Below are 13,836 nucleotides of genomic sequence, written 5' to 3'. Positions count from 1 at the left end.
CATTCTTTTATATTAAACATGGTTAGTAGGGCTAAGTTCGAATTCTTCACATGAAAATGTTCAACTCACTAGTTAATTAAAAAAAAAAAAATCATATTAGCTAGACTTAAGTAACTTCCATTATTAAAGGAAGCACATGATTGATTTTTCTGAGATTAAAATTGCATATGCCTTAGTCATTGCCAGTCACAAAGACTAAGACTAAACTCTTAGTGTTCATATATGCTGTGAATACATGTATGTGAGAAAATGTCACAGGACAAGAACTATAGAGCCACAGGCAGCTCATGAGTCTTTTATCTATCTGAAGTGATACACAAGGGAGTGCTTCTGGTAAATAAGACACAGCAAATGACAATTTTTTATTTTTTTTTTTTCCTAAAGGAAGACTACTCACTTTTTCAAACAAACACATGTTGTTCAGGATGCCGACACAAACAGTAAGTAGAAGCCACAGAAATATGTGCTTTACCACAGGAGCAGTCTTCTTCCTGTAAACTTTGATTAAATACAAACTCTCATTTAATAAACCAATGCAGAATAATAAACCTATGCAGAAGCTGCTGCCAGAACTGTCTCTGAGAAGAACCCTTATCGGGCAATGAGAAGGGCAGTGAGATTGTAGGAGGCAATCACTACGTCCCATGTGACCTGAAAGAAATTTAGGAAAACAGGTAACTTTATGGACAAGCCAACCTTGTACCATTACCACCACTGCACTTTCATACATGAGAGGATATTGCCACAGTATTTTCTCTTTTCTACAAAAACTTCTCCAACAAATTAATGGCTATTACAAATCTTTTCTCATCCTGGCATTATGAATTTTACCTACAGACTAGAGTAGAAAACAGCAAGGCAGAGATCATCTCATTATATGCTCATCATAAAGCATAATAGGTACCCAAATTTCATTAGCGCTTATCACTCAGCATGAGTGACTGAACAACTGAAACGGGTGGTAACTGGATGTCCAGGATTTCTATCCTGACACCAAATCCACACGTCACTTTGAAAAGAATTAGATAAAGTTCAGATAAGTATAGTGTAAGTAGGTGGACACTGAGGGAGTTTTGAGATTTCTCATTAATTCTATTGCTCGTTAGTGGACAGGACAGTATATTTCCAACACCTTGCGGTCTTCAAAGATTTTTTTAATATCATAAGTTAAATGGATAAGCAGGATACCAAGGCTCACCTATTCCCTTTGTCATCGCAACAAGCCTACACTGCAGTTCAAAGCATGTTTGAATTTGCTTTTCTCTTACTGAGAAACAATCCATCACTAGCAGCTAATGATCTTTTTTTTGCCCTAATAAATCTACCTTGAAAGGAGTCTACCTGAGGCTCCCTGCTGTTCACAGTTATTAAAACATGAAAGCTGGACTAACTCTGCAGAGGACATTGATGGTTAACTGAAGTCAGTTAAATGCCAGCTTTATGAACCAGGAATCAATTCAGACAACGCAACACTATGTTTATGTTAAAGATGATGCATGCAGAAGCCCTTTACTCAGTTCAGGGGCTCTGGGTCTCCACTGGCATAAGCCACACTGCAGAGGGGCATGGCCCAAAGGGCAGCTCTGGCAGAAGAAAACATGGGTGCCAGGAATGCGAAAAATAGCACACAGCTGTTTCTGATGGCACAAATATGCTTCTGATAGCCCAGGCAAAAATCCAGCTGCTGCAAGACAAGCTTGTATGTGGATCTCCTACGGGCAGACATCATCACAGTATGGGGCATCTTGTTATCCTTTTTGTTGCTGCTGCTTTGCATAACACATCTGAACGACTGGAAAAAAAAAAAAACAAACAAACAAACAAACAGTATTTATTTGTAGGTATGTCTGTCAGGAAGCTACAGTTTTGCTCCACTTGCAAAAGTCACACTCTCCTTTGAAAGGCAGCATCCAGGTACTGCAGTGGCTCCTCACAGGGGAGGGCCCACAAGCTTTATCCTTTTCAGTCTCTACAAGAACACAACCACGTGCTTTCCTACCTTTCTTTCACATTACCTGAGACTAGGAGCAGAGCTGAATCGCAGCCTTATGGCAATAAGCACTGGGCAAAGCACAGGATACCCAAGCGATGGTAGTGTCAAGTTAATGGTAGTTAAGGTAAAATGAAAATTACAATCTCTGCATAAAGAAAGTTATGTAGGTAGGCAAGTAGGTTCAAAAACAAAACATAGAGCTCAGAAAGTTATATTCACCAGTCAAAGCAAGTAAACGACCAGATGAAAGGCAGGCTATGTCTGATGATGTTTAAAGCCTTATTTTTCTCTAAAGAGCACAGATTTAGAAATGCTGATGTCTGTATATCTAAAATACACAATAAGAAAGGTGAGCTATTGAGTCATCACCCATCAGTTTAGAAGAGCAAACTGTTTATTTATAAAGAAACTGACAGGACTCACAGTCAAAGAAGGAGCACTCTTTGGTGTTTGGAACTTTGGTTTCATTGTTTTGCCATTTTTCTTAATTTAGTTTGCTTCAGCTCCATTTCTAACTTCAGAAGTATCAAATCTCAAATCTTTCCTTTATTGCCTTCTCCTGGAGGAAGGAACTATTGTGGCCTTTAGAGCTTGTGGCAAACCCCGCACACACCCTAACAAGATGTGAATCTTTAATGCAATAGTCCTGTCTGCTAAATGAGTGAAACTGAGTGTTATAACACAAATCAAAACTGCCCAGCTCTCAAGTGTCACAAATGCCAATTTCTTTAGCTCTTTGGAGAGTGTCAGGTCCCCAGCAACGGGACTAAACATGCTTACAATTAAGAGGAATGCTGTGCTGGATTTTCACGAGGGAGTGGTAAGCACAGGACACCTGTGAGCCTTGTTCCTCAGCTTCTCTGTGCCATCAGCAGCCTGGGAGCATCAGGCTGTGGATGCTGCCTTTAGCCAGATTTCCAGCATCCCAGCCCTGAGTTACAACGCATGCAGGAGAAACTGATACCTAAATTTCATAACTCCCCCCTGGGCTGTCCTATGTGCTCTGCAGGCCTAGCCGCTCTGCTTTATCCCCCTCTCCTAAATAGCCTCCCCTGCATAATCAGGCTTACTCCTTATCTGCTGTCTAGCCCGGTATCCTCTTAACACACACAAGCGCATCCATACTGGATCAGGCCGAGGGTCGATCCAGCCCTGCATCCTCTTGGAGAGAGGCCAAGAACAACCCTGAGAGAGAAATGAGCGATGACGGGCAGCAGGACAGAGCCATCACAGCATGGAGCAGCAGCCTCCCGCCTGGAGGCCATCCTGCGCTATGTGCTGCTCTAGGTGATCCTGCTCGGCAGGGGGTTGGACTGGATGATCTTCAGAGGTCCTTCCAACCTCAGCCATTCTGTGACTCTGTGACTCCAGAGCCTGCCTATGCACTGCCCCAGGAGCTGCAGGAAAACCTGGGCAATGAAGGAGGGAAGTCCAACAGGGGACTTGTTGTTCCTCATGCCTCTTCTCTCTAGGACCGCTGTTCTAATTTAGTGTAAAGTCCCGAAAGGAAAATCTTCTTACACAAATTTTAAAATAACAGCAAAGGTCTTAAGCCACAGCTTTCATTACTTTTATTGGAATACTCTCAAATAATTTGGGTTTGGTATTCTGGAGTTTGCTCTCGAGTCCTTTCCTACATGTGGTCCATACTGATTCATTTCTTTGCCTTTCTTTGTCCTGAGCAGTGGAGGCATCTAGCATTGCTCCATAATACCCAGAGAGACAAGATAACTCTGTTTATAACCAGTTTCTGATAATAAATGCCAAACTATTTCTCATCTCTCAGATTAGAAAAAGTTAGGCAAAATGCAATTATTTGCCAAAAGGTAAATAACCTTTTGATGGCATCTTCTGTTCTTGGAACTACTCTCACAAATAGCTTTTTTGCTCTTATAATGCATCTGTTGCATTTATTTCTCCCCTTCCCATGAGACTCCCCCATCTGCTGTAGACATTTCAAATGGCATCTGATAATTCATGCTAAGAAAACAGCCTTATCTATTCCAGCTTCAGATTCACTTTTTCATAAACACCAGCAAAACAGAGAAAGATACTAGGAAATCAAACCCATAATGCTGTGTTCAGAAAATAGCAAACAAACAAAACGTGGCTTTGGGGATGAGCAAAGGTTTCATCTGACAGAGCAGTTCACAGGAGGATATGCATTTAAAGAAAGATGAATAGAAGGAGCTGCCCAGTCACTTGTCATACAATGGAACAAAAAATTCACCACGATAAGGCTTAAGTCACCAGTGTTGTTCTTTTATTGTGGTTATTTAATGCAAGGAATATCTGAGAGTTATATTAAAGATGGAGGATGAAATAAGGACAGAAGCAAAGACTGAGCAGACATCCCTAGCCCCTCATGTCCCCATCCATTTCCTCAGGAAGCAAAATTGAGTGAATAATAAAATAGGTTTTCTACATTGGTTAAAATGGATAAAATGGCAGAATGCATGCTACGTTTTGAGTCCATAAAAACATTACAGTGCAAGGCAAATACCATAAAATATAACATGTCCTGTACATATCTGGGTGCAGGGCTGGCTGTTTTCACTTTGCTATATTGCAGGCAGAACAATGAACCATATACCAAACATTATCCAGAATTAATCATGCATCATATCTATTGGTAAATGAATAATCCCTGCTCTTCAGCATTGTTCTTTTCATAAAGAGCTGTCCTTCTGGACAGTCTGAAAAGAACTGAGTGAATTTTCTTTCCTGTAACCAGGAAACCAGGGAACAGAGCTAAATTTTCCATCTAATAAATTTAATTTTAACAGCTGGAATTTTAAACTATCTACCTAGTTATAGAAGATTTGCTATAAAATTTATATATGTATTAACATTGAATTTTTGGATATTTTAAGTTTGGAAATCATTACAGAAATTACAAACAAAAAATAATTACCTTCGGTAAGCCAGCTTCCAGTGTTCTTCTGATAATTGCAATTAGGGATCTAATTAAATCCACCATATCAGATTAGTTTCACAATCCCTAACTCTGACCTGTACTACCATGACATCTTCCAACAAGTATGGAACGAATGGATTTGATCGAGAGACTAATTTTATAGTCTTCCCTTCAGACTGATTTTCATGTACTTTCTGGCAAAATTAAAAAAAATACTTTCCAATTAATTGAAAGTCATTTAGTGCTCTCACCGAATTACTCCTCAATGAGTCTGGAGCAGATACACTTTCTTTTTCCCAAGTGCCTTTGATTTCTACTCTGCATGCAGAGACATGCACTTAATTAAAACTTTCCATCGAAGTGGTATTAGCTAGACACACAAGGATACCAAGTCACTCTTAGGCTTTTTGCCAGAAAGCCAGCAGTGCTGATGCTTTCCTTCATTTACTTTAGAGTGTCAGCAAAACAGGCAATTTATGACCACATAAATACAGAGCCAACAACCTATGACCACTATCTGCAGCAACACAGAGCAGACACAGCCACTTAGCTGATCCTGTTCCCTCAGACCGGTCCGTGTAGCTGAACACAGGATGAGAGCATGCTTTACCAAGTGGCTTCTAGAACACCATAATAAAATAAATCACTAATACGAGCGTTTAAAAAGGTGTCAGGGACCAGCATGAACAAATCCCATTAGCAGACAAAAGGATTTGTGAGGATATCTACTATTCACCACTTTGAAAATTTAACCCCAGGGCTTTACACATACAGGCAGGATGTAGACATATCACATCATGAAATGAGGTTTGGTTTTTATCAGGATGTCTGATTTTTTGTTAGCAAATAAAGATACAGGGAAAAAAGCAAAAGCCTCTGATACAGTGTTATGACTATGGGCAGGACTTTAGGAAGGGAAACATCTAAGAAATTGTGTAATTGCCAGGACCATTTGAAAAAGTCTTTAAGACATCATTATTTTGTACCAGCTCTGCTTTGGAAGACTAACAGAAGGCTTCAGGTAGGTATCTGGCAAACAACACATGAGAGAAGAAGCACTCTTAACTACCAGTGTAGCTACTCCTATATGTGAAAAATACAGCAGAGTCTAGCTGATGCCCCTTATCTCTCTTAGGTGCTGATCATTGTATGTGTAGCTTTCACATTTAAGTTGAAATTAAACACAAGCGGTTTTAAATTGAGACTAGGTTTCATGCACAGCAGCACTGATAATCCTCTAACCTACAGATTTCATTTCCTGAAAATGAGAGAAATCCCAGTTATTTTTACAGCCAGAATCTGAGAGGAGCAGTTCTACTAAGACTGGAAAGACAGCAAGAGCTGGAAATATCTGAAGGGCAAAGAGGCCCAAGTTCACTGTGAAATCTGAGCATGAGAAAAAATTTATGTGAGAAATATCTTCTTGCTTTCCTGTGCAAGAAAAGGACTGAACGGGGGCATAAGCACATCTTTCCTTGTGGTCATTTAATTCAAAGTGTATCTTAGAGTTATACATACATTTTGTACAGCAGTTTTTAGAAAATTCTAGTGAGATCCTTACTTTTACAAGAGCAACAGAATTCAACTGACTTTGTTAATGCCAAGGTTTGGCTCTTCAGCAGAGGTAAAAGAAACAGAGGTATAATGGGTATAACGGTACATCCCTGTATACCGAAGTGCCCAGCCACATATACTACGTGTCTTAAAGGTCTTGCTCAGAACCTCTTTGCCTCCTAAATCTTCTAAAGCATAAGGGAACTGAAATCACAAGAAAGGTGTCTGCAGTTTTGCTCACAAATTAATTGCAGGAGAATTGCATTAATTCACTTCACTGGAGAAGTGAATAAGCACTCTGGCATTCCAATAAAAAAAGGGCAAAAAAAAACAGTTACTGAGATGTTAGGTTCACTTGTAATTTCAAGTGTCAGCCACTTTTGAAGAATAAACTCATAATATTAATATTATAACTGAAGTGTAAGTGTAATCCTGTAATTATAGAATATGCAGGCAGTAATCAGACACTCTCACAAAAACTCCAAGATATATCAAAGAAATTCAACAGCAGAATTAAATAATTCTGGGTATTACAGCTACTGCACAAAGTCATTGCAGAAATGAAGATGATTTACTGTGGCAAAAAGAAACATGTGAAGTTGGTTGGCTAACTCATGTATATGTCTTTGAAAGGCTCCAGACAAGGCAAGGCAAAGTCTTATGATAACAGACTTCTGTAAAGATATAACTGAGAAAAAGTTAACCATTTAAGATTAAAGAGACTTAATCTTCTTTTGTATTTTCATTTGTAAAACAGATTATATCCAAATATTCATAAACAATGTGTAATTGGGGTTGCAGCTTTTTAATTTTAAAAGCTGCCCAAAATAGCTTTTTTTTTTGTGTGTGTGTGTGTGTGTGTGTGTGGTTTTATTTGTATATATAGGAAACCAAAACTTTTGTTGGTGTTTAAGCTCCATGAACACTGACTGAACTTTTTACATTGTACTGGGTTTGGCCACTATAAAGTTTATTTTCTTCACAGCAGCCCGCATGGTGCTGTCTTCTGGATTTGTGATTAAAACCCTGTTGATAACACATCAATGTTTTGGCTATTGCTAAACTGTGCTTGCACAGCATCAAGGCTTTCTCTTTTTCTCACTCTGCCTTTCCCTCCCCAGCAAATAGCCTGGGGGTGAGCAAGGAACTGGGAGGACACAGCCAGGACAGCTGACACAAACTGACCAAAGGGATACTCCAAACCCAAGTAATGCTGTGCTCAGCAATAAAAGTCAACAAAAAGGAGAAGGAAGTGGGGACACTCATGGTTATGGAATTTGTCTTCTGAAGTAATATGCTGAGGCCATGCTTTCCAGAAAGTGGTAAACATCTGTCTGCCAGTGGGAAGAAATGAATGAATTTCTTGTGCATACTTTTGCTTCACTTGTTAAGCTATCTCAGTCCTTGAGTCCTCTCACTTTCCTTCTCTTCTCCCCCCATACAATGGGAACAAGGAATGAGCAAGCGTCTGTGCAGTTGGTTGGCTGAGCTCAGCCTACCACATACATGTATAAACTCTTCTGAAATATTTTTTGTGGATCACTGTAAATCCAATTTTTTTCATCTAACTGCTTCATTACCTAAACATTGCTACATTGGGGTTTAGTTTCACAATTATCATAGAAAACAGAAAAGATCAAAACTCAGTTCAGAGAAGTGAGACTAAAGGAAAGCTAACAAAGGACACGTTTTCTAGAACTGCATATTTAAAGCAGGTACCACGTTACAAAGACCCAGGTCCTGGATGGACTGACATAGAGGTCACTAACAATTCTGGTGAAATTAGTCCAAGTGTGTGAACTGAATGCAAGAGGCAGATGTACAGCAGATGCTCAGATAAGGTAGAAACAGAAAAAAACAAAACTGAACAGAAAGCGATCAGAGAAAGTAGTGTGTGTCAAATAATAAATCCAATGGAAAGAAGAAAACTAAGCAGACGAAAGACTTGAAAGAGGAAACACTGCTTATGGTTAAGTTCTGGAGCTACAAGCATACATGGTTGTCAAGAAATACATCCTAGATCAGTTGGCACTGGGTTAGTGTGAACACTGCAGGTGAAGAAAAAAAGTCTTCCCCTGACACTGTCTGATGTGAGCAAGCAACCATTCATAACAGGATCAACCTGCTCAGTTCCATTTCTACTCCTTCTTGTTTATCCCCAGCTGGAACAAATGCTGCTGAGGGAAGCTGTGAGCTAACAGAAGAGAGAGAAGCACTCCATGTTGAAAGGATGAATTCTGCAGTGGAGAAGCCATATATATATATGCACTGAAGGCTTGTGTTACCCCATCTGAAGTGTTATGTGATACAGTAAGCATAATAAACATTAATAAATGTTAAGCATAGTACAGGCTAGATATGATGGCTAGATTTGCAAAAGAGATAAAACTTGAGAACAAAGAAACAGTCAAAATAGGGTGTCTCACATACTGTTGCCCTATATACATCTGTATACTAGACTGTCTTTGCTCTGGTTAAATTAGAAACCAAGTCCCTCAGCTGCCTTATCATTTTCCATTATTCAGCCTCCAAGCCTCGAAGCAATAAAACAGTGCAAAATATTTGAGGGTGGTATTTGGGAAATGGTAGCAAACTTAAAGAGAGTCCACGTCAATAGATATTTGCAATCCACTTCTGTAACAAATTTTAGCAGTAACAAAGTTAATTCTGTAACAGAGTAGAAGTAAAGCATGCTATAGCTTTATTCAAGTAATACCACTTCCAATTAAAAATAAAAAGGGCATAAAAGTACTGTGTGAATTTAGGCCAAAGCAGATAATTACTTCTGTACACTTAAAAATCCCAATGAAAAGCACTGTCTGACACCTACTCTTTGGCACAAGCTCTGTACAGAAATGGCCAGAGTTAACTGGCCATCCACTGCCGTGTTTTAGAACCGGCCAAAGGTATCAGAACAAACACAGGAATGGTTTAAGATTAATGCCAATTGAAAAACATTGACAGAATTTAGAAAACATATGCAAACATTGCCTTTCTCTAGGTCATATTTGAACAGGACAAAATAATTAGCCAAGGGGTAAAAAGAAATAGGCTTATATTATCTTGAAAACACTGCATGCAGGTCTTATCGGGAGCTCGTAAGTGACCACTGTTTCCTTGACTTTCTAACCAGAACACCAGATACAAGAATACAGAGTCAGTAACTGATGACAGTGACTAAAAAGCTGATGTGTCGTTCCAAATCTTTTCATCATAATTTAATTGACTTTTACAGCATAAGGTTTCCAAACTGAAGAATGTGTATAACCATAGTACCCCTGAAAATCATGATGCCAGTTTCAGGTTGATAGTCAGCCAATGTCTACTGCAAATCCTGAGCATGTGATAATTCGGGGCCTATCTCTTTGCAGAGCAAATTTCATTTCTGTCACACATAAGGTAGGTTCCTACAAAATAAAAGTACCTTCCAGTCCTTTGCATACTTTTTCCTTCCACAGGAAGACAGTCACTCTTCCAAGACAAAAATGAGTACACAACATGAGTAATATATTACATCAGAAACTCACTAGTATGCATATTGACCTCTGCTATTTCCATGCTGGTGACTATTGCAGATCTAATTAATTTGAGAAAAATTACCACAATAGAGAAAAAGATGAGAGCAGAATATAAAACAACAGAGGAAAATCACAACAGTTCAGCATTTAAAAGCACAGGATGAAATCTCAAATTAAACTGAAATCAAGAGGAATGCACCTCTCAGTAGGCACCATCAGTTCACATTGACAATACAGCTTCTTATGAAGCAGTTCAGAAATATCTTCCTCACAAAAATTTTATCAAAGTAGTTCTGATAGTACAGTTACTTTTATCGACTTCATTATTCAGTCAATTCAAAAAGGTCTATTAACTGAATATAAAGTTACACGTAAAATGTAAAAACATTTAAACGTAAAAAAAAATAATAACATAATTAAACATAAAAACATGTAAAAAGGTAAAAACAAAAAGGACCTGGGCCACTACTACACACCTGACAACTTCAAACAATCTGGTGGCAGGAGACAGTTCAGTCTTTGAGTCAGTTATGTAATTTTATTAAATGTTTTGTAAAGATTATAATTGGCAGTATATTATTAGAACTAATTCAAAATGTATTTTAGAAGAAAATAAACCTTCAATCATTTTTCCTACAAAAAATAGCTTAGTACTTAATGATGTTTCCAAGTAAATACACTTTCTTTTTTGGAAGAGAATTAACGTATCAAATCAAGATTTTAAAAAATTCTCAATTTTGGGCAGTCTATTTGCATGAGCTTATAACTTTGAAAAGTGATCAATGAAAACTCAAGCTTTTCTTATTCACAATTAACTGTTATCTGTGCAAAATAAATTCAAAGTGCACTGCAATTCTGAGAACAAAATATCTGACAAGTACTCAATCACTACCTAATAAAAATATGATACCAATCTCAAGAATATTTGACATAATTTCTCAGTTTGCACATAGGAGCCTATTATTATGGAATGTGCTCTGCCTTTTTCACTCTTGGAAGCAGGAAACCTTCTATTTATAAGTGGTTCAAAACAGTCTGAGTAAAGTGAGAAGTAGCAAAACATAGTACAGTTTTACATAAACAGGCAGAGAACTTCCATTTCCCAGATTATAAAAACTCTTGTTTGCAGACATGAAATGGAATTTTCCATTTTTTGTATTATTCTACAAGAGGAATTTTCATTTGCATAGTAATCAGGAGAGAAATGTCTGGGAGAAAAAAAAAAAAAAGATAAATAATCAAATTTCAAGGCTACCAATTAGACAATTCTTCCTTCTGCCATTTCCTTATAATGTTGAGATACAGAGACAATTAAGAAACAATCATGAGATTAAAAAAAAAAAAAAAAATTAGTCCTGAAAGAGTTCTTATACATTGGAACAAATTGACCATGGAAGTGGTGGAGTCACCATTCCTGGAGGTGTTTAAGGAAAGGGTAGATGTGGTACTTTGGGACATGCTTTAGTGGGCAATACTGATGGGAGGGGGACAGTTGGACCACATATATTAGAGGTCTTTTCCAACCTTAATGATTCTATGATTATAGATTAGTATTGAACAGTGGCAAAAATAACTGAGCCAGCTCACTATAATATAATTTATTTCACTTAGCAGAATGTCTTTGATTAACTTGAGCATTAATACTCCTCAGTGTCAAACAATCAAATCTTCAAGTGGGAAGTTCACAATCCTGTTACTGTACCCTCAGAAAGTTACCTTAAACACAACATACTCCCAAAACAGCATACTCTGTATTCATCCAAATAAGATCAAAGTTGCCCTTCCTGAAGTTACTCAAAAAATATCTTTCATTTGCAGATAATATTTAAGGTAACATTGTCCAGAACCAGAAGTCAGTAGTGCTTCAGACAGACACGAAGTAGCAGGTTGAATTTGCTGACCTGTGAGCAGCATTTGCAGGAGCACAGGGGACCAGAAGTCCCAGGCAGCCCGCTGCTAGGGCCCGGACTCAGGCAGGGCTGCAGCTCACTCTGAAGCTGGAGTGGGAGATGAAGCCTCAGAAAACCAAGTTCCTCTTTGCCACCCCTAATTCCCACAGGCATGCAAGATGCTACTTCATACATGCTGCTTCTTAGCAGCAAGCCAGCCTCCACCCTTTCCAACAGTTCAGAAAAGATGAGCTATTTCTATGGGTACAAGATGAAAGGTACTCTGCTGCTACACAGGTTTCACTTGGCTGCCATGCTACAAGGGGCACAAATGTCAAAGCCCTTCACTAGCAGAGATGCAAATAAGCTTGTATAAAAAAACTAAAAGCCTTCCAACAAGCATAAAAATCAGGGAGTTCACACAGAGGGTGGATGACCTAGAGTATGTCTGTTCTGTGGAAAAATTGGACTCGCCTGTGGAATACCCATAGGTGCAGAAAATGATAACTTAGAAAGGTGGCTCAGTGTGCCACCACAACTTGGGCTGCAGGAACCATGCAGAAAGCAAGGCCATGCTGTCTGCTTATGGATACAGGAGCAGAACTACACCACATGAGGCTTAAAAGAAGCACTCAAAGAGTGCAGGATGTAGACAGCACAGATTCAAAACTGTTGATTTTTGAGACATTTGGGATATGACATAAACTGGCACTGAATAAAAGATGGAGGTTATCTTGTATTCAATATGGACTCCTGAAAATAATGTATGTGAAACCAGTGCTTTGTGATCCCAGTATTATTTCTCTACCCAGAAAACAGAAGGGATGCCCTCCAACACTAGCACAGTGTCTTCTTTGGCAGTCTTGCTGTGACCCATAATGGCACAGGGTGCTGCTTGCCTGTGTGCTACATGGCCTTTATGCCACATACTTGCCAATTAAAGCAGACCAGATTTGTATAGCAAAGAAAAACCAACCAATATAATAGAAAAAAAAAAAATATATATATATATATATATATATATATCCAGCTCACATATTTTATATAACAAGACATTTAGAACAGGTAAATTTTGAGGTTAGAGTCCCATCAGCTATACTATTGTTTTGGGGATGAAAAGCATAATGAAGGTAAGGACTAACCTCCTGGTGCCAAACATGATGGGGGGAAGCGTGATTCACATTTATGAATTCACTTCTCTGCACAGGCTGTTTCTGTTGACCTGGACGAGAAGAAAGAGATTTTTAGACCAGGCAATTCAGGACCTTGATTTTAAAATCCTGAACATTAGTAAAATACCTTCCAGTGCAGCTTCATAGAATACCTGGCTGTTTTACGGAAACAAGAATAGATTAGCAAAACAAACACAAAACATTGTAAGTATTAATAACAAAACACAAAGATAAAGGTTAAGAAATCTAAGAACAACTCCTACTGGTACGGCTTAAACTTGGCTGTTAGGGTGGTTACTGAACAAATGACTTAGCTATAGTGCTATTTCATAGAGCAATATCTAAAAGCCCCCGTCTCTGAAAGGGGAATTCATCTGCCTGAGTGAAATTCAGGTGCCTTAAATCAACTAAACAAGGCCATCATGAATTGCTGGTCTGAACATGGACATATAAATTTACATCTAAATTGCATTTTGGTGCTTAGTTTGTTGAATGACCATCTTAGTAAATTAGTCACTTTTTTTTTTTTTTTTTTTTTTTTTTCAGAAAGAAACCATTAATATGAATAAGAAATTTCCTGGAGTGTGATTAGTATGAATTTCAAAAATCCTATTATATGAACAAAAAGAATTGCCAACTTTTATATAACAAATATATATATATATTATAGTATATAAGAGTAATATAGGTTGGAAGGAACTGCCTAGTCCAATCCTTAGCTCAAATCAGGTCTAATCACATCAGGTTGCTCAGGGATATTTCCAGCTGAGTCCTGAATACCTCCATGACCTCA

General features: G+C 38.3%; 1 protein-coding gene across 4 annotated transcripts in view; it reads right to left on the bottom strand.

Annotated features, from left to right (window-relative positions):
- OXR1 (oxidation resistance 1) overlaps window positions 1–13,090 on the bottom strand; it is a 235,141-nt gene extending 222,051 nt beyond the window's left edge. For 3 of the 4 annotated variants that reach the window (XM_032182428.1, XM_032182430.1, XM_032182431.1), the window contains exon 1: window positions 13,014–13,067. Coding sequence is in view for 1 of the 4 variants with exons in the window: in XM_032182429.1 (XP_032038320.1) it covers window positions 13,014–13,030 (17 nt within the window). In the remaining 3 variants the exon portion in view is untranslated. Of the gene's footprint in view, window positions 1–13,013 lie in introns of all 4 variants that reach the window. The other variant, XM_032182429.1, reaches the window with a different exon arrangement.
- Between the last annotated feature and the right edge of the window lie 746 nt (window positions 13,091–13,836).

The sequence above is a fragment of the Aythya fuligula genome, chromosome 2 (genome assembly GCF_009819795.1).
Source record: "Aythya fuligula isolate bAytFul2 chromosome 2, bAytFul2.pri, whole genome shotgun sequence".
NCBI lineage: Eukaryota > Metazoa > Chordata > Aves > Anseriformes > Anatidae > Aythya > Aythya fuligula.
Note: the sequence above shows the minus strand (reverse complement) of the source record. Positions and strands in the feature narration are given on the sequence as shown.